Below are 16,918 nucleotides of genomic sequence, written 5' to 3'. Positions count from 1 at the left end.
CTACAACTAGCTCTGGGATGTTGACCCATGACTTTTCAAGTACTAGAAAAAGCATTTAAAGAGCATAGGAGGTAGGTAGACTTGTATCCGCATCAAGGGAGGGCCACCTTAGAGCTGTAAAATCATGAGTAATAGTTTTGATTTGTACAAGCCTTGGCATAACCCGATGATAGACTCCCTTAAGGCTTCAATCATCAACACGTTCATAACAGATCTGCTCCAAGGTAAAAACTAGCGAATCTATCCAAAGAAGTCATCGTAGACAATATCATGTAGATGTAAAGGAAATAGAATTATACCCCTTTCCTAAGTCAAAAAACTCCCCATCCCGTCCGCACTCAAAGGGTATCTTGCCAACAGAGGAAAAACAAAAAAATTAACAAAAGCTTTTAAACCCTTCAAAAACCTACATGCCACCCCGTCCTAAAACCCGATCATAATCGGCCGTTCACGATCTCTTTCTTAAAGATTCGGATACCGAAGATGTCGTAGAATGAGTAAGGCTCAACAAGTTCTAGTTTCACCCTGAATAGTGGGTCGTCATCCTCCTCATCGCTCTCGCTTGTAGCGCCCCATTCTACAGGCACGACTGGGAAGAGTCCATTACCAACATAGGCTTGATTTGGACTCAGAGCATGCTCCTTGTCTTTATTAGAGCCGACTTTTGATTTCCCAGGGACTCCTGACTTCCGGACAATTCTCACAGCTCGGTCATCGTCACCTAGTGCGAGCCACTCGAGTTTTAGCTCAGGGTGGAAAGAAAGAGCGTCGACTATAAAACGGCGCGTCTCGCGCATGACAGAAAGGCAGGTGTCTTCTGTTCTAAAAGAGATGAGCTGTAGTGCGCGAAGATTGGTAAGGCCAGCGATACGCTGGATTAAAGTATGCTATATGTTGTTAGCCATAATTATATAGGGGTACTATTATCTATTAACGTATGGGAAGTGATGCTTACAATTGCACGCATTCCCATTATTACAGCCAGTTCTTCCAGAACCTTTCCACGTCTACAGATGTGTTGGATTGTTTTCTCGTCCACATCCCATGAACTATCAGCTTGGTTCTTGATCATGAGGCGTTTGAGAGAATGCATATCTATAGCATAGAGTTAGCGACTTCTAACAAGGGTCTTGGATAAGCCTAAGAGATGAACCGGGTGTAGGAGATAAAATGATTAAATGGTACGTACGCTTTTTCAGGACAAGATTCCGGATTTGTTCGATAGTCGTGCCAGGGTTCGGCGCAAAGCTCTCCGGCTTGTACTTTGGCGACCGCTGAAGCATGAATACCTCTTTAACACAGTCAAGCTGGGAAATAAGGTGTAAGAACTGCAGAGAGACATCATCTGTAAAGACTTTTCGAAGTGGAAGCGGCTTCAGGCTATTTTCTTTCATCATCATTGCCCAAAACTTCTTCTGCTCGCCTACATTGAGTAAAGTAATCCGCTTTAGCGAATGCAGATCTATGGCCTTCCCTAGCACCGAAGCCTTGATTGGTATAAGATGGATGCTGAGAGAGTGAAGTCCGATGCCTCTTGTGTCTCGTGTATATTTATTCACATTGCTAAGAAGCGTTCCTGTTCCGTTTGTGGTTAAGCTGGTTTGAACTGCGTTATCGCGAGGTACGTCTTCTACATCACGATCGGCACTTTCTAAGTGCTGTCGAGATTTATCCTGGCAATCATCGTTGGCGGCGCAAATAGCTATGCGTGTCTCCTTCGAAAATTCGTTAGCACAATCCTTCCATCCTGTCTCTACACCGCCCATGCCCTCGGCATTGAAGACTCGGACGACATCGTTCGGTTCTGTTATATTGGAGAGAATAGTGCTCACTTCTGCCGAGTTAAATAGTTCCTTTGGTGGTACTGTGCCGGTAGACGTTATTTCAATAATCCGTTGAAACTCAGCTGTCAATTGTTCCTCCGGGACCTCGATATCGATATCTTCTGGGTTAGCATCGTATGAGTCCTTTGGTATTGATGGATGTGGCTTAAGTCCGAAATTAAGTGGCTGGGACTCATCCGACTTGTCTATGTCAAGCCCTAATTCATGGTCTTTAGGTAACGAATGTAGCCCATCGTTAGTGGGTAAATCTCCAGAAGAGGGACCAGGTTTGGATTTGGACTCCTCCGAAGTTACATATTTCTTTGCGGCCTTTGCTATTGCATCCAAAGCATCCTGTTGTTCAATAGATGTGAAACCGCTGGTACCGTTAACATGAGCCACCATACGCTCGAAGACCCTGCTAACATGATCTATGAAATGTTGTCCGTTATCCGAAACTGGTTGCTCTTCAGAATCTTCTTTTTTCATATTCTCTTTCTTGTCTTCGGTGGATAAGCGAGTATTCTTTGTGTGAGATGTCTCTACCTCGAATATGCGGCCTAGCACCAATTCCTGAAGTTTACGTTCTTCCTGCGCTTGAAATGCCTTTGCGGGTCCGTTGTCATCATAATTGGCACTTAAGGATATGGGCATAACTTGAAATTCGTCGTCTTCGGATTCATCGAGCTCTGCATCAGCGCAAGGTTTTCTTGCTTGCATAGCAAGACTGTCTGAAAAGGAAAGCTTCACCTTTCTAAGCGTTGATGAAGAATTACGTATGCAAACTTGAACCTCCGCTATCGTGTCAAGGCTATCTATATCAAGAACGCTCAAGCTTTCAAGGTTTCTGAAGCCTTCGATTGTCGGGGGTTCCTTAGCGGTAGATAGTTTCTTTGGGTGTTTATTCCTCCAAGAGGGTTTGTGGCCTAGCGAGAAAGAGGATGGAACCGGAGGGGGCCCATAAACGGTCACAGGATCAAGAAGGGCACTGTTCGAATTGGCCCACTGGGGGGCTGGCATGACCATAGCATCGTACTCAGAATGCTGTACGTTAGAGTCCGAAAAAGGTGGCGGAATCTGATGAATGGAGGTGCCGGCCTGTAAGCGCAAATGAACATGTCTTAGAGACTTGATGTTATGCAGTGCTTTATAAACAGGCCTGCTAAGCTCAACTCTGATGTTCCATCTAAAGGTATCAAGTGACTGGGCCTTCCGGAGCGTAAGGAGCAACAGAGTGTTCATGAACTTCCCGCAGCTTACAGAAGCGAGGTACGGCTTATAGGCAAGCTCAGCCCTGTTGCCAATACTAAGGGTGTCGAGGGAGAGCTCCCTTAAGTGCTTCGCATAGTTGTAATCGCTTGCGACAAACGTCTCTAGACCACCCGCGAGCCCGTCAATGGGGGAATCGAAACACGGATCGTCCTCGTCCGGGAAGACGATATGAAAGTTACGATATAGATGGGCGGCGGCAAGATCGCGGAAGCGTCTGCAGACTAGGGAAAGGCGAATCCAATCGGATTGGAAGCACTAACAATACAGCTGTTAACGATATACCCCAAGAGCAAGGAACATTATTGTGATCCGCGACCATGGATTAGCACATACTTGGTTACATATTTCCTTCAAAATCTCATCAGGCAAATCCAGAATATTGGATGCCTTGGGAGCTGGTGGCGGAATAAGAATACTGGTGTTGAGTGCCATGGTGGCTGCTTCGTGAGCCAGCTCGTTATTTTTGACTGGATAATAATTATACCTAGTGCAAATGACAAGTAGAAAAGCGTCTCGATTCGTCAATGTCCTGGTATCGGTGTTAGGCTCTATAACGATCCTTATCGACAATGTGCCGGAGAACCAAATCGACTATTATACCGCAATAGCACCTAGCATCCAGCACATAACACATTCGTAGACTAGCCTCAGGGAGATTTAACCATCAAAAAGTTATTCGGGGCGAATGGTCGTGATCTAGAATGGCGATTGCCATAGAGTTATATGTAAGATGCTGACTTGAGGGTCTTTGAGAGCGCGGGTATGCGAAGGGGGGGAGATGGAGGGGCAAATACAGGTACTAAGTACATGTATGTATCTAGCAAAGATGTGGAGAATGAATAAATGGTATACATATGTGGAGCTTATATAGACTGCACTAGTGCAAAATAGTACTAGCCTTCTGTTATTAAGTCGTTTTGTTTTAGGTTCCGGTGGTATGTTAGTGTGCTTGTATACATATTTAGCAACGAGGGGCCGAAGGATCGTCACTCCCCGCCCGCAGGGCTGTGCTAGCTTTTAACCTAATGGATGTTTTACTGCTGCTGCTGTTTGGCTGCTGCGCCTCGATTATCATCAAACATTTAACTCTGCCAATAACTCTCCCAAGTATCATCACAACTCTCGCTACCTACCTATGTATTTGATTTCCCCGCCTCCATTTCCATTCGTTTTTAATCGAGTCTACATGAGTGATATCCTGTAGATTTGCAATTGATTGTTCATTCTTTTCCCTGTATAGTTTCAGCTCCAATCAGCTCTCATTCTTTTTAATATTTTCTACTAGCCGAGATCAGTATTATCTTGTTAATTGATGTTAATGCGCGCTGTCTGTGTCGCTATCTGTTTGGTTCATTATATATCCCGTTCGAACCAGTCATTTGAAAGTATCCCACATTGATAGCTTTCGATATGGCTGAAGTCGAAGAGCCCAAGTTTAACTCTCTTGCGGATCGGATCGCAGCTCTGAACAGCCAAAAGAACTTCACTGCTCCTCCTTCTCCTTCTACTAAACGACCTCCTCCCCCACCACCTCCTAATACCAGAAAGTCCACATCTCAAGCTCCAATTCCAAATGGGAATGGAATCGCCCGTCCGCAAATTCCGCAAAACCAAAATCCACCCAGGCTACCCCGACGAACTAATACATCGGAGTCGGTAGCAGAAACTCCTTCAAGCCTCTCAGGACGTGATGCGCCGCCACCGCTCCCGAATCGTCGAAGCTCTACTCAACCATCGCCGGCTTTACCTACCCGTAGACCTTCGACGCAACCATTGCATAGCAGGAGAGGCTCCAACTCTTCCGAAGTATCCCATATCTCAGCCATTTCGAATCTATCGCTGAACCCCGTTTCCTCTCGCACAAGTACAACGTCGACCGAAACGCAACCTGCGCGACGGGTTCTCGCTCCATCATTAGACCAAGCCAAGTTGCCACCTCTCCCGCCATCGAGAAAGGAAAGAGAGGCGCAAGCGGCCAAAGAAGCCGCAAAGAGAGAAGGGACTGAAATCATCAAGGCGCCTCTTCTACCAACCCGTTCTGCCCCGGTGGTACCCCAGACCGGTTCGCGACCCAGCTTACCACCTAGGCTACCTTCTAGGCCTACTCATTCACAAGTCAACGACAATCCTTCGGTAGCACCACGTCGTCTTCCACCCCCACCTACAGGATTCGTACGTCCAGCAACGACCTTCGAATCCTCCCGAAAGCCCAGCCTGCCTGGCTTAAGACCAAGTAGCGAAGCTCCACCGCCTGTTCCAATCAGCTCGCGACCTACATTCGCTCAAATTGATGCAGTTGCCGTACGTACGAGTACTGACTGTCTACTCTGCCGAGATTTCTCAGCCCCAGATAGCGTAGCTGCTCAGTACCCCAACCATTCGCTTCCTAGGCGTGACCCGGTCGGTTATTTAGCAAACGTTTTATGCGGCCCGTTCCCATCAGCTACTGACAAAGCAAGAGCCATCTTCACGTGGTGCCATCATAATATCGCTTACAACGTAGAAGAATTCTTTGGGAAATGTATTAAAGGTAGAAGCGCGGACGAAACTATCTTTTACGGTAAGGCCGTTTGTCAGGGCTATGCAGAAGTATATCAAGCCATTGCCCAACGCGCGGGGTTGCAATGTATAGTAATAGGTGGTCACGGAAAGGGCTACGGCTATAAACCACTCGCGAAAGGCGAACGCCCTCCTCCTAAAGATGCCACAGGCCGTATGTATCTTTCTAATGTTAACTCTTCCCTCGAAATACCCATAACCCTTCTTGATCCCGTTTGAGACGATATCCTCAAAACCTAAGTTTCTAAGGCTCGTTACAAGTAACTAACGGTTACTAACAATTGGTTTTGTAGACGCCTGGAATGCCGTCTGCATAGATAATGGGGAATGGAAGCTCCTCGATGCATGCTGGGGTGCGGGCTCGGTAGGCAACGAGCAGTACAATAAGCATTTCACGCCTTATATGTTTACTCTGAGTAACGATCTCTTTGGACTCTCGCACTATCCTTCTGATGACCGGTATTTCTTCCGGAATGACGGTCGTATCCCTTCTTGGGAAGAGTATTACATTGGGCCGTTAAATGGCGAACCCGCTGAAGTTTTTGGCAATGTAACCGAAGAGGGTATCTCCAAGTTCAACTTCAGCCCTATGGAGAAGCATATCCCCGTATATAGTGGTGGGGTGGTGCGGTTCCAGTTTTCAAAAATCTGCGAGCATTGGGATCCTGAGCGGCACGGCAAGGGTAAAAGTTATCTGCTCCTTATGAAAATCCACGGGTTAGACGGTAGAAAGGAAGATCTGGTACCGGTGGAGACGGATGGGTTCTGGTGGTGGATAGATATCCCAGCAAGGGACTTGGGTGCTCCCGGCCAGACCATCTTCTTGTATGCGCTGACGACACTCAATCAAAAGGACGCGAGAGGTGTTACGAAGGAGGAGTATTACCGAACGAAAAATAGCGGCTGCTATAGTATGAATTGGGGTGTTTTTATGAAATGGGAATTGGTATAGATATAGACATTTGACCGGATTTAGGACGAAACGATTACTCTAATGAGCGGTATACCCAGCAACAACACAAAGATTTTCAGATATAATGCCGTAGTGATCATTTGTATATTTTGCTATTTCGTTAGAATTAGCAATTTTTATTGAACTCCGAGCGAGAATTGGAACAAAAGAGCTAGAGCGAAACGACGTGTACAACTATTACTACAGCGATGAAGTTTTTCGGCTTATGATGGTGCGAGAAAACCGCCTACTGTTCCTCCCGCCAGAAATGATACAATATTTCCAGGCGGCTTTCTGTATTATGCTGTAGCATCTAGCATAAATACACCATCCGCAGCTGCCCTAAAGTATAAATGCCGGCACTCGGGGGGCCGTCCCGGTCCACTTTGGGTTTATCCAGTGGGTCCACACGGAAGAGATGCGGCGTCTGCCGCACGTCGGGTTTCCGATATGGAGGGGCAGTATCAAAATCGAGGTTAATATTGGAAAGCACTGTTAAATGTGTTAGATAATAGGATTCATAGAGAAAAATTAACAGTAACAGATATTAAATGGAACTGCTAATCCATTTAACTAACTATAAATTATAAACAGGCCGACCTCGGCTCGCGAAGATCTTCTTAGTCAGCAATAGCTCGGAGATCCGTTCGCTATTCAAGTTCGTTTTGCGTCTTGGCGTATTAAAAACTCCAGCTTTGTATTCCGTACCTCATAGCTCCCTTCCGTCCACCAATACTGCTAGCTTTTCTACCCCGAAGGATCGTACACCTTCTTATGGCTCAGCACACCCAATTAAGTCCGTCATAAAACTAAATTTGCCATGGGAATAACACGTCTAGGTCGCCGGAGCATACTACTCCTTTCGGGGCTTGCTTTCGCATCTGGTGTCGCAGCTAGCCTCGGCTCCGAGAACGCGCCGCGTGCCTCGTTGAGCTTAGATAAATTGGAAGAAAAGCTGCAGGTTCGCTTTGCTCAATATGTTATCTTTAGATGTCATACTAATGTAGTGCTCCAGACTTGCTCGGTTGTACAAGAGCTCAACGCTGAGAAGCTTGCTGACGCTTCCGAAACCTCGACCTTGACTTCCCAGATATTCGCCGTATTATTCCCAGGTAGCCCCGCCGTAAACGCCCTTTTAGCAACACTTTACATCTCAGGCCCGCCAAACTTTCTATTGGCACTATGTCCGCCGAATATCGATCCTTCCTCGCTGTCGGTTATGGTGGCGTTTGCTGTGGGGGGATTGCTCGGGGATACGCTCTTCCATTTACTACCCGAGATCTTTCTCGGAGAGGACAGTCCTGAACATGTCCGGTTCGTTCTCGTTGAGCCCAATCGCAACCTCCTCTTAGGTGTTGCTATCATGGTCGGTTTCATGACGTTTGTAGCTATGGACAAGGGATTGCGAATAGCCACGGGCGGAGAAGGACATGAGCACAACCATGGAAACCACTCCCATGATACGCCGACGGAAACCAAAGCTATCTCGACCTCTATAGATGCCCCGAATGCGGAACTCACCAAGCGGAAGAAGAATGACAAGAATGATTCAAAGGTCGACAAGCAGGAAAGCGAAAAGGAGATCAACCCCAGCGCTAAACTAGGTGGCTATCTCAACTTGATGTAAATTTGGTTTCAGCAGAACCAGGATCCTCCAGATTACTTATTCTTGTGTATAGTGCCGACTTCACACATAATATCACCGACGGTCTAGCAATGTCGGCATCGTTTTACGCCTCGCCTACAATTGGCGCTACGACGACGGTAGCAGTGTTCTTCCACGAAATTCCTCACGAAGGTCGGTAGTTCTCTTCCCCGAAGTCCCCTACTTGTGATGAATGATGAATACTAATCCATTTTATCCAGTTGGCGACTTTGCTCTACTCGTACAATCCGGATTCTCAAAGCGTGCTGCGATGGGCGCTCAATTCGTCACGGCCCTGGGAGCTCTTCTGGGAACGCTAATTGGCATCGCCGTTCAAGAATTCGGCGGTGGCGGCGGCGCAGACGGTAATGGAATCGGTATGACCGAAGGCATCTGGGGTACCAGCCTTACGTATGGTGACCTGCTGCTACCGTTCACCGCCGGGACGTTCCTATATGTGGGTACGGTCGCAGTAATTCCAGAATTGCTGGAGACTGGTCCTAACAAAACCCTGGAGTTCCGGAAGATGCTTGTGCAGTTTGCCGCCATTGCTTTAGGCGCTGGGATCATGCTTTATATCTCATGGGATTAATTTTGGATTTAACAGCAGAGGTCGGGTGAACTATAGAATGATAGAATGGGGTTGAGTAGTATCGATTGTATAAGTCGACATATTTATAGAAGGTACCTGCTTACTACGAGTTGTAAGTGAGGAACAAAAAGATTGCTATGGTTCATGTCTGTCGATAAATTCGAACCCGATTCGTCATGTCTAAGAGGATGGTGCTATGTAGTACTCGCTTCTCGCTTCCGTTGGTAGCAGCTGTTATTAATATTAGGTAAAACTAGAGACTATCGATCTCAAAGCGAAACGAATCCATCGTCAGGATTTTTTGTCGCCTACAATACCCGCTGGAAGCCGGTGTGTTGTGAAAGAAGGATGTTTCATTAGTAAAAAGAATCCACAGAGGTGCCAAGAAGATCTACTAGCATTGCAACCCGTTCCTGCGTCTCTGAGTCCCGTTTTAACATGCGCGCAAACGGTTCTGGGCCTTGAGATTTTCATGTTTTTTATCAGATCATTCCACGTGGTTACATACACGAACATCCGAAAGATCAAGAGATGACAGTGTGTTTCATTGACGTGGATATGCCCGAGGCGAAGGAATAACATCCGCCTGACATGCATAATCAACTCACCTATATACCGATGAATAATGGATTTTGTAATGTGTGTATATGGAACATCGACAGACCAGCAGACTAGATTCCCCTATTACGAAGGAGAAAAAATAGAAAATAAAAATAAAAATCCATATTACCATATCACCATATCACCACGTTTCCCTCTCTTCTTGGATGGTTGGCTAATTATTTGGTTGGTGGGTTAGCTTTGACTTCAAGCCGGGGTTTATGGCGGAGGGCCGAACTCGGAGAAGACATTACTTAAGGAGCGTTTTATTTTTATGTGCATTCGAAGGTAAAATAGACGTTACTATGTACATTTCAATACCCTAGGTACGGTAAGTAATATCTTATGACTCCCGGCCAGTGTACCTAAAGCAGCCACTTATACGGATGTTCCCACAACCACAAAATACCCCTTGGCCCTTCAGGCTTTAACAGTTAGGTAATTGTTGGCCAACGAGCCCTATATACAAACAACGATACGGTACACGAATCACGCCTTTAGTTTAGGTACTAAGAACAACATCATCTAACACAAATATCGCATCATATATTTTACTCATACTATCATCCAGGGATGAGTGATCCATCAGGATTACAGATTATGAAGAGGTATAATTACAAAATAACAATGCGCCCTTCATTCTAAACACGGCATCGTTAAACACATGCACAACTATTGTGTAAGTACCTAACGGTTAGTTATATAATCATCGAGGGGATCATGCTCCGTCGATGACTCTTCGATCGAGATAGTGGATAGGGATGTGGATAGGGATAGCTTTTCCCGATCAAGTAATTGGCATGTCCCAAGACTGGATACGATAGGTCAAGGGCATCGATCTTTTAGTGAGCAATGTAACCTACAATGTCGGCATGTCAGATTTCTAAGCTCTCGGAGGGCGCAATCATAAGAAATATGTCTAACCTAAGCGGGTATAGTATCATATCTAGGTCTCAGCCCTCCGACATGGAGCAGTTGTCCAGTCGTCAAGATCCAAGGGGCTAGGAGCTGGAGATAACTAACGGAGGTCATCCCGGGGGAGCGTCAACGAACTATGACTTCTCCGCAAGTGTCGTTGTTAATTCCCGGATGTCATCAAGATGCAAAAGCCGAGGACGGTGTTTCCACGAGCCGCATGACACCAAAGGCGGTAGACCATTGATTAGTAGGCCACTTATATGACAAGCTTCTATGCTCATGCGCATTATTAGAATATGATAGCGTGCTCGAAGGGCGCATCCTACACTAGACGCAAACTTCTCGAAGACTCAAGACTCAAACGCCATCTTCCTTGCTCCACCCAGCTGATTAATTATAACTTTTTACGTACGATAATTGGATTCGTCTTCCTTTGGAGGTAAAGCCTCGAAGTGGTCACCTTTAGAGGTCAAGCGTAGGTCGAGCGTAGGCCGAGCGTAGGCCAAGCATAAGACCAAGAGAATTTTTAGAAGAATGAACACATCCAATGCCGCCCCGACCCCCTTCGAACCCCCCTCAGTCTCCCCTCAGACCCCAGACCCCAAATCAAATAAAAGAATGCAGGCCAAGTTGACAAGTTAATTGCGCTTCTGCAATGGCGCGATAACCCCTGCCTTGGGCAGATCCGCTCCCATGTCAGGCCACCAGGGTTTCCATCCAGCCAGCGGAAGACATGAAGGGCGGAACGATCTAATACCCTTTACGTCAGAACGGAGGAGCTTTACGACAACCATCTTTTATCACTAATACATTCGAGTGTTTACCTACATAGAACTTCCATCATTCTTCAATCTTAAGATGACTCAAGTATTATCGTCGAGCTTAAAGCTAGACAAGTCCGTGTATTATTTGTTTCCTTAAATATACAACTATATAAGCTATAAGCTATATAAGCCATTGGTTCCCATCATAACCTTTACACCTTGGGGTCTTATCGATATTAATATCACAACGTAGTACCGCCATCACCAATACTACCTACATATGACCTTTCTCATACTGTAGTTGACGGCAAGGACTCAGGTTCAATATTATTATTATCACTTTGCTGCCTAGCATAGCGCTACAGTTACGCAGGACGACATTCGAACTATATATACACATGCACCCCTTTTGGTTTCATTATCGCAAGCATTAGTTAAAACCAGAGTCGGCACATCATATTATACTACTAAAATCCAGAATCTATACCTGAAGCTCTAAGCTGTTTAAGAACGAGTACCAGCTTTCAAAATGGCGTCCACCTCGTCTTCGGAACACAGCAAAGTTCTATCGTTAGGCGGCTACGCTCGCAAGCTGTCTATCACTCCTAAATCCAACATCAACATTCACATCAACAACCATTATAACTCTCGAATCTACACCACCGGCTCAGAAGTATCAGGACGTGTTACTATTACACCCCAGAACGACACGCGATTCGACACGCTCCAGGTTGTGCTACTTGGAACTAGCAAAACCCGGATAGACGCCGTAAACATCCCCCAGGCGACCGTTCACACTTTCTTAAAGCTCATAATGCCTATCCCGGAATCATCCTATCCAATCCCGCGCGTGTTTGAGGCAGGTCTGACTTATACGATACCATTCACCTTCGTCATTCCGAGTACCCTCACTCTTAACGCATGCAGTCATCAGGTCGCCAACAATTCCGTTCAGGACCACCACATGCGATTGCCTCCTACTCTTGGTTCTTGGGAAAAGGACGACTTTGCGCCGCACATGAGCCGTGTTCAGTACGTGATTAAGGCACGGGTGTATAAGGACGAGGCGGATGATGGATTGACTACGAAAGTTATGGAAGCTGGGCAAGAGATTAAGGTCTTGCCTATGATACCGGAAGACCCCCCATTGAATATTACCAAGCACGACGATTTGTACGTTATGTCGAAGAGTAAGTCGCTACGAAAGACTATCATATCGCCCAAGACAGGGAAGGTGACTATCACGGCTGCACAACCCAGCGCAGCCATGCTAAGTCCCGACGGTAAAACGAGCACCTCGACTACAGTACCGCTCTACCTCGAATTCGAACCATTTTCTATCGACGCTCGCCCACCAAAAATCACAGGGATATCATCCAAGGTTACAGCGGTCACGTATTTCAGCGCCGGCGGCGTCAGCCAATACCCTAACCTTAAGGACTGGCACAGAGCATTCGGCTCCGAGGGCCGCGGCTCGTACTCAGGCACCACATCCGTTACCACAGGGCCTTTAGGAGAGGTCAAATGGAGCCGACACCTAACGGCGCAAGCTCGACGAGACTCCGGATACGGTAGCGACAGCCTCTCGTCCGACACAGATTTACCCCCTAAGCCCGCCCCTAAAAAGACGAAAGGCAGTCTACCATCCCCGATATTCCACGCGGCACAGCTACAAGTGCCGATTCAGCTCCCGGTGCAGAAGAAAACATTCGTGCCAACCTTCCACTCGTGCATCGCGTCGCGCGTCTACGTCCTGTGGTTAACGGTCACAGCCGTTTCCGGCGGGAACAGCGCACATCTAACTCTCGGCGTGCCTTTGCAAATCGGTGTCGGCAGCAGCGCGGTTTCGCACATAGATAATACTGCACTGCCGCCTAGCTTCGAGGAGGTGGAGGAGGCGGATGCGGATGCAGATGCGAACGAGTATCTGCTCCCGCGCTTCATGAGCGTCCCTGCAATTAATTCCCACCAGGACGGGGCGCTGCCGGGCTACGCGGACCTGGATCACCATAGACGAAGGACGGTGGTCGCGCACTAAAATCACGATTCGATGACAGCTACCTATACGCTTTTGGTTCTTCCATTGCATCTACGTTTCTCTTGCCTTGAAGAGCATTATACGGGACTTGATACCACCTTCGTCTAGGAGCAATTTATCTAGAGCGAGTATTTGGGAAGCGTGGCGTTTGGGTTCTAGGGCTGCTGGGAAAAGGGGGTAGTGAAATTGGTATTCGATTGTATAAAAAAAGAACTTGGGTGCGGTGATCATTGAGACGACAGCATAACTTATAATTTGGCAATGAGGATTGATATTCAGCATCCCTTTGTTTTTCAACCACGTATTGAGTAATAGTTACCTGTTATCACATTTTATTTAAGCTACCTGTTATAACCCCTATTTTAACTGTATAAGATCGAGTATATATGGGCCTTTCCTTCTACCTACGTATCGCTTGTAGAGCGAAGACTATGGACTACCAAGGTTCTCTCTAGCCAGCCGGGTTAGTAGATCCATATGCCCCATCCGCTACAAGACTGGAATATCAGTCTAGACCCCGGTATGGAGATCTCCTGAGTAGGGCTAGGTAGATAGTTATCTCCACCATGGCCCCCTCTACGAGCCCTACATCGTCAAGTTACTGGCCTATGAATATATGACGACCGAAGTCGGTAGGCTTTTCGACTATAAGTTAAATGTAGAGAGCCGAACTCTGTCTTCCTCGGAGCTAATGACTCTTGTTTGTACCCACTTACACTAGGCAAATCGGCACGGTAGGTTTGTTTTGCGGTCCTGCTTCGTAATTGCTATAAGTAATATCCATGATACCAAGCGCCGCCTATGTAGAGGTAGGTAGTGGGCGGGAAACCACCGCATGCTAATTAGATCAAACAGTCTCTATTAGCAACTCGGCTAGCTACCTTCCCCAGGAGGACTATAGATGCGGTGGACATAACGGAAATACCCACGGCCAAGCTTCTACGCTTATATATGCCGTATAGAGTTAGGAAGTCTTCGCAGATAGTTGCCGCCTGGTCGTCAACTTGCCTTGCACGCTACTCCAGAGAGAAAACCGTGACAAGCTAACAATTATGTGAAGATATATATAGCTAGGAGCTGGAGAAGCACCTACAATGCCCTAAAAACAAGCTTATCTAGCATTATTTCATACCCGCTCCGTACCTATTCAATACGTGCACTAACAATTAATTGTTGGTTGGTGTGGATGAATACTTGTAGTTGAGACTAGGTATAGACCGGGCGGAGGCTATGATAAAGCAAGTTAACTATCTCGCGTCACTGCTAGCTATTATACTTACGCTCATAACTTCCATAGACTAGTGATCGCCAACTCGGTTAAATTAAAGGGGTAAGTGACATGATGCAGAATCCCGGAAACTGAGTACCTATGTTTTCGTCATAAGAGGTAGCCATTATATCACAAGATCCGAGAGCAACGAATGGCGTGTTCCGTAGCGTTACGGTGTTACTTTACATACCTAAATATACCGTAGACGAGACAAGCAGCCTATGCTTTAAATTTCCCTGTTTCCTTTTAAACTATTTTTATCACTCGTCTCATCCTACCTACCTGTTTGTTCAACTTCCCCTGAAATATCAAATGGGGTCACAACGCCGTCCCCCAACTTGACTGATTTCGAATACATTAGACGAGTACACTACGAAATATATTCCTTGTGTAAATATTTTATTCATGGTAGATCAGTACCCTACTATATATACACTCGTGGGTTAGAGGATATGTCTAATTTCAGCCTTAAAATACCATCATCGAACTCAACACTAAGGACACGCCTGGGACACGCGAGGGTATAAGCAATGCCCAGTCCTTAAGTGCCGCTGAGAACGCGCATTCTAATTCTCGATATAGGGTTGAGGACACGGTATATCGTCCCTTGTATCTTCTCGATTTATCTGGTATATTCCTTCTGGAGTAGCTTGGCGATCGTGTTGAGTCTAATATTCAAGATTAGTATTGCTCCTCCCCTACTAATACGACGTAGACCGAAGAAATAAGTTAACTTACTGGATATTACTGGTTCCCTCGTAGATAGCACCGATCTTGCTATCCCTCCAGTATTTCTCTGCAAGACCCTCCCGGACGAAGCCCATACCTCCCATCCATTCGATGGCCAGGCCGCTAACACGTCCCGCGACTTGCGAGGCGTACAATTTCGCCATGGCCGCATCGAGCACGAAGTCCTCGCCAGCTTCCTTCTTCCGGGCAGCATTGTATACGAGAGCGCGCGCGGCCGCGATCTCGGTGTACGACTGGGCGATCTGGTGCTGCATACCCTGGAACTCGCCGACTAGCTTTCCAAACTGTTTGCGGTCGTTCCACACGTACTTGACTGCGTTTTCCCATGCACCTAACGCTAGTCCGGTCATCTGCGCCGCGATGCCGATGCGCCCCTCGTTCAGCAGCCCGATAGCGTATTTGTAGCCCTCGCCCTTTGCGCCGAGTAAGTTTTCCTTAGGGATCTCAACGTCGTCGAAGCTGATGGCGCATGTGCTGCTCGCTTTGATGCCTAGCTTCTTCTCCTTCTTGGCAATCGAGAAACCCTTGGCGTCTTTCTCGACGATAAAGGCCGTGATACCCCGATGCGCTTTGCTAGGATCCAGATTTGCGAATACGATGAAGAAATTAGCCTCCATAGAATTCGTGATCCACATTTTGCTACCGGAGATCCGGTATCCATCAGCGGTCTCTGTCGCCCTAGTAGCGAGCGCGAAGGCGTCAGATCCCGAGCCGGGTTCGCTCAGACAGAAGCTACCAACGGTGTTGGTGGCCAGCGCCGGGAGGAAGCGCTTCTTAATATCGTTACTACCCCACCTCAAGATGGCCGTGTTGACCAGCGTATTGTGGACGTCGACCAAAACGCTGACGCTCGGGTCGACACGTGCCAACTCCTCGATACCTACGATCGCGGCAGTGAAGTTCATACCGGCGCCTCCGAATTCTTCAGGGATCTCAATCCCCATCAGCCCTTGCTCAAAGAGTTGCTCAACCAGTTCTGGATCCATGTTCTCGGCCTCGTCCATATCGCGGACTTTCGGTAAGATTACCTCGTTAGCGAACTTAGAAACTGTCTCCTGCATCAACGCCTCAGTCTCAGACAGGTGCGTTATAGGTGTAGGGGGGATATCTGTAATGTCTATCATCCGGCAGGCTGTGGCAGATAAGGGTCTTATTGTCCTGTAGGCCCGAAATATTAATATGAGCCATTGCGATGAGAAACTTGGCTGGAAAGGCTTACTGTCGCGTATTGAACTTCTGTACCGACCTGCTACAACTTCGTGGTGATAACGAGGCCCGGGACAGTACGCCAGGACCCCGCCGTAAGGCCGGCCGAAGTAATCTTGCGATCGACGACATGGTATGAAGTAGTAACTTGTAATTTGTAACACGACGAGCAGATGTAACAGCTCACGGGCACAAATTACCGAGGAAGTTTGAAGAGTTTCGGATTATTGTATGTAAATTAGGTAACTAAGTAAAGTACTCGCACGCAATTAAGAAAATAAAGTAAATAATAATAAAGAAGAAGGAAGAAGAAGAATATGAAAAGTCCCGCCTTCTGCTCACATTTCCACCTTCCCCGGATTCGAGTTACCCTGACCGCCGAGCGGGTGGGCTCTGCCGAGGATAACCATGACTTATGTATGAGCCGTGGCTGAAAAGTAGTTGGGGGAAGCGGCGCTGACGTCGATTGTGTACAATACCGATGTACATATAGAGGGAGGCGCATTTAGCGAATCAGACATGAGCAATG

The 16,918-nt window shown here is 47.1% G+C and overlaps 5 protein-coding genes across 5 annotated transcripts; 3 read left to right on the top strand and 2 right to left on the bottom strand.

Annotated features, from left to right (window-relative positions):
- Positions 1–2: 2 nt before the first annotated feature.
- F5Y00DRAFT_5630 (uncharacterized protein) lies at positions 3–3,623 on the bottom strand. Its single transcript, XM_048013820.1, has 4 exons — positions 3,429–3,623; positions 1,190–3,350; positions 956–1,095; positions 3–887 (listed from the first exon to the last, which is right to left on the bottom strand). The coding sequence occupies exons 1-4, from the start codon at positions 3,525–3,527 to the stop codon at positions 435–437; spliced, it is 2,853 nt and encodes a 950-aa protein (XP_047870284.1). The 5' UTR covers positions 3,528–3,623; the 3' UTR covers positions 3–434.
- A 750-nt stretch (positions 3,624–4,373) lies between these two features.
- Positions 4,374–6,770, top strand: F5Y00DRAFT_5560 (uncharacterized protein). Its single transcript, XM_048013811.1, has 2 exons — positions 4,374–5,808; positions 5,948–6,770. The coding sequence occupies exons 1-2, from the start codon at positions 4,506–4,508 to the stop codon at positions 6,604–6,606; spliced, it is 1,962 nt and encodes a 653-aa protein (XP_047870283.1). The 5' UTR covers positions 4,374–4,505; the 3' UTR covers positions 6,607–6,770.
- A 502-nt stretch (positions 6,771–7,272) lies between these two features.
- F5Y00DRAFT_5582 (Zip-domain-containing protein) lies at positions 7,273–8,989 on the top strand. The gene is made up of 4 exons (XM_048013814.1): positions 7,273–7,567; positions 7,622–8,229; positions 8,286–8,404; positions 8,473–8,989. The coding sequence occupies exons 1-4, from the start codon at positions 7,427–7,429 to the stop codon at positions 8,841–8,843; spliced, it is 1,239 nt and encodes a 412-aa protein (XP_047870282.1). The 5' UTR covers positions 7,273–7,426; the 3' UTR covers positions 8,844–8,989.
- A 2,415-nt stretch (positions 8,990–11,404) lies between these two features.
- Positions 11,405–13,188, top strand: F5Y00DRAFT_5553 (uncharacterized protein). Its single transcript, XM_048013809.1, has one exon. It carries the CDS (start codon positions 11,655–11,657, stop codon positions 13,161–13,163), a length of 1,509 nt encoding a protein of 502 aa, XP_047870281.1. The 5' UTR covers positions 11,405–11,654; the 3' UTR covers positions 13,164–13,188.
- A 1,627-nt stretch (positions 13,189–14,815) lies between these two features.
- F5Y00DRAFT_222889 (short-chain specific acyl-CoA dehydrogenase) lies at positions 14,816–16,844 on the bottom strand. Its single transcript, XM_048005799.1, has 3 exons — positions 16,403–16,844; positions 15,172–16,341; positions 14,816–15,101 (listed from the first exon to the last, which is right to left on the bottom strand). Exons 1-3 carry the CDS (start codon positions 16,519–16,521, stop codon positions 15,056–15,058), a joined length of 1,335 nt encoding a protein of 444 aa, XP_047870280.1. The 5' UTR covers positions 16,522–16,844; the 3' UTR covers positions 14,816–15,055.
- Between the last annotated feature and the right edge of the window lie 74 nt (positions 16,845–16,918).

Source organism: Daldinia vernicosa (genome assembly GCF_022497035.1).
Source record: "Daldinia vernicosa strain CBS 139.73 unplaced genomic scaffold F5Y00scaffold_1, whole genome shotgun sequence".
Lineage (NCBI taxonomy): Eukaryota > Fungi > Ascomycota > Sordariomycetes > Xylariales > Hypoxylaceae > Daldinia > Daldinia vernicosa.
The sequence above is the reverse complement of the archived record's forward strand: the minus strand, read 5'-3'. Positions and strand labels throughout refer to the sequence as shown.

Bases quoted from the DNA above. Each gene is read 5' to 3' on its own strand.
- F5Y00DRAFT_5630 (XM_048013820.1), bottom strand. From the start codon at position 3,527: ATGGCACTCAACACCAGTATTCTTATTCCGCCACCAGCTCCCAAGGCA. The intron at 1,096-1,189 runs GTACGTACCATT...TCTATGCTATAG, and splicing joins GAATCTTGTCCTGAAAAAGC to ATATGCATTCTCTCAAACGC. The intron at 888-955 runs GTAAGCATCACT...AACAACATATAG, and splicing joins TAATGGGAATGCGTGCAATT to CATACTTTAATCCAGCGTAT.
- F5Y00DRAFT_5560 (XM_048013811.1), top strand. From the start codon at position 4,506: ATGGCTGAAGTCGAAGAGCCCAAGTTTAACTCTCTTGCGGATCGGATC. The intron at 5,809-5,947 runs GTATGTATCTTT...TTGGTTTTGTAG, and splicing joins TCCTAAAGATGCCACAGGCC to ACGCCTGGAATGCCGTCTGC.
- F5Y00DRAFT_5582 (XM_048013814.1), top strand. From the start codon at position 7,427: ATGGGAATAACACGTCTAGGTCGCCGGAGCATACTACTCCTTTCGGGG. The intron at 8,230-8,285 runs GTAAATTTGGTT...TCTTGTGTATAG, and splicing joins GGTGGCTATCTCAACTTGAT to TGCCGACTTCACACATAATA. The intron at 8,405-8,472 runs GTCGGTAGTTCT...CATTTTATCCAG, and splicing joins CCACGAAATTCCTCACGAAG to TTGGCGACTTTGCTCTACTC.
- F5Y00DRAFT_5553 (XM_048013809.1), top strand. From the start codon at position 11,655: ATGGCGTCCACCTCGTCTTCGGAACACAGCAAAGTTCTATCGTTAGGC.
- F5Y00DRAFT_222889 (XM_048005799.1), bottom strand. From the start codon at position 16,521: ATGTCGTCGATCGCAAGATTACTTCGGCCGGCCTTACGGCGGGGTCCT. The intron at 16,342-16,402 runs GTAAGCCTTTCC...TCGGGCCTACAG, and splicing joins CAGAAGTTCAATACGCGACA to GACAATAAGACCCTTATCTG. The intron at 15,102-15,171 runs GTAAGTTAACTT...CTTGAATATTAG, and splicing joins GAGGGAACCAGTAATATCCA to ACTCAACACGATCGCCAAGC.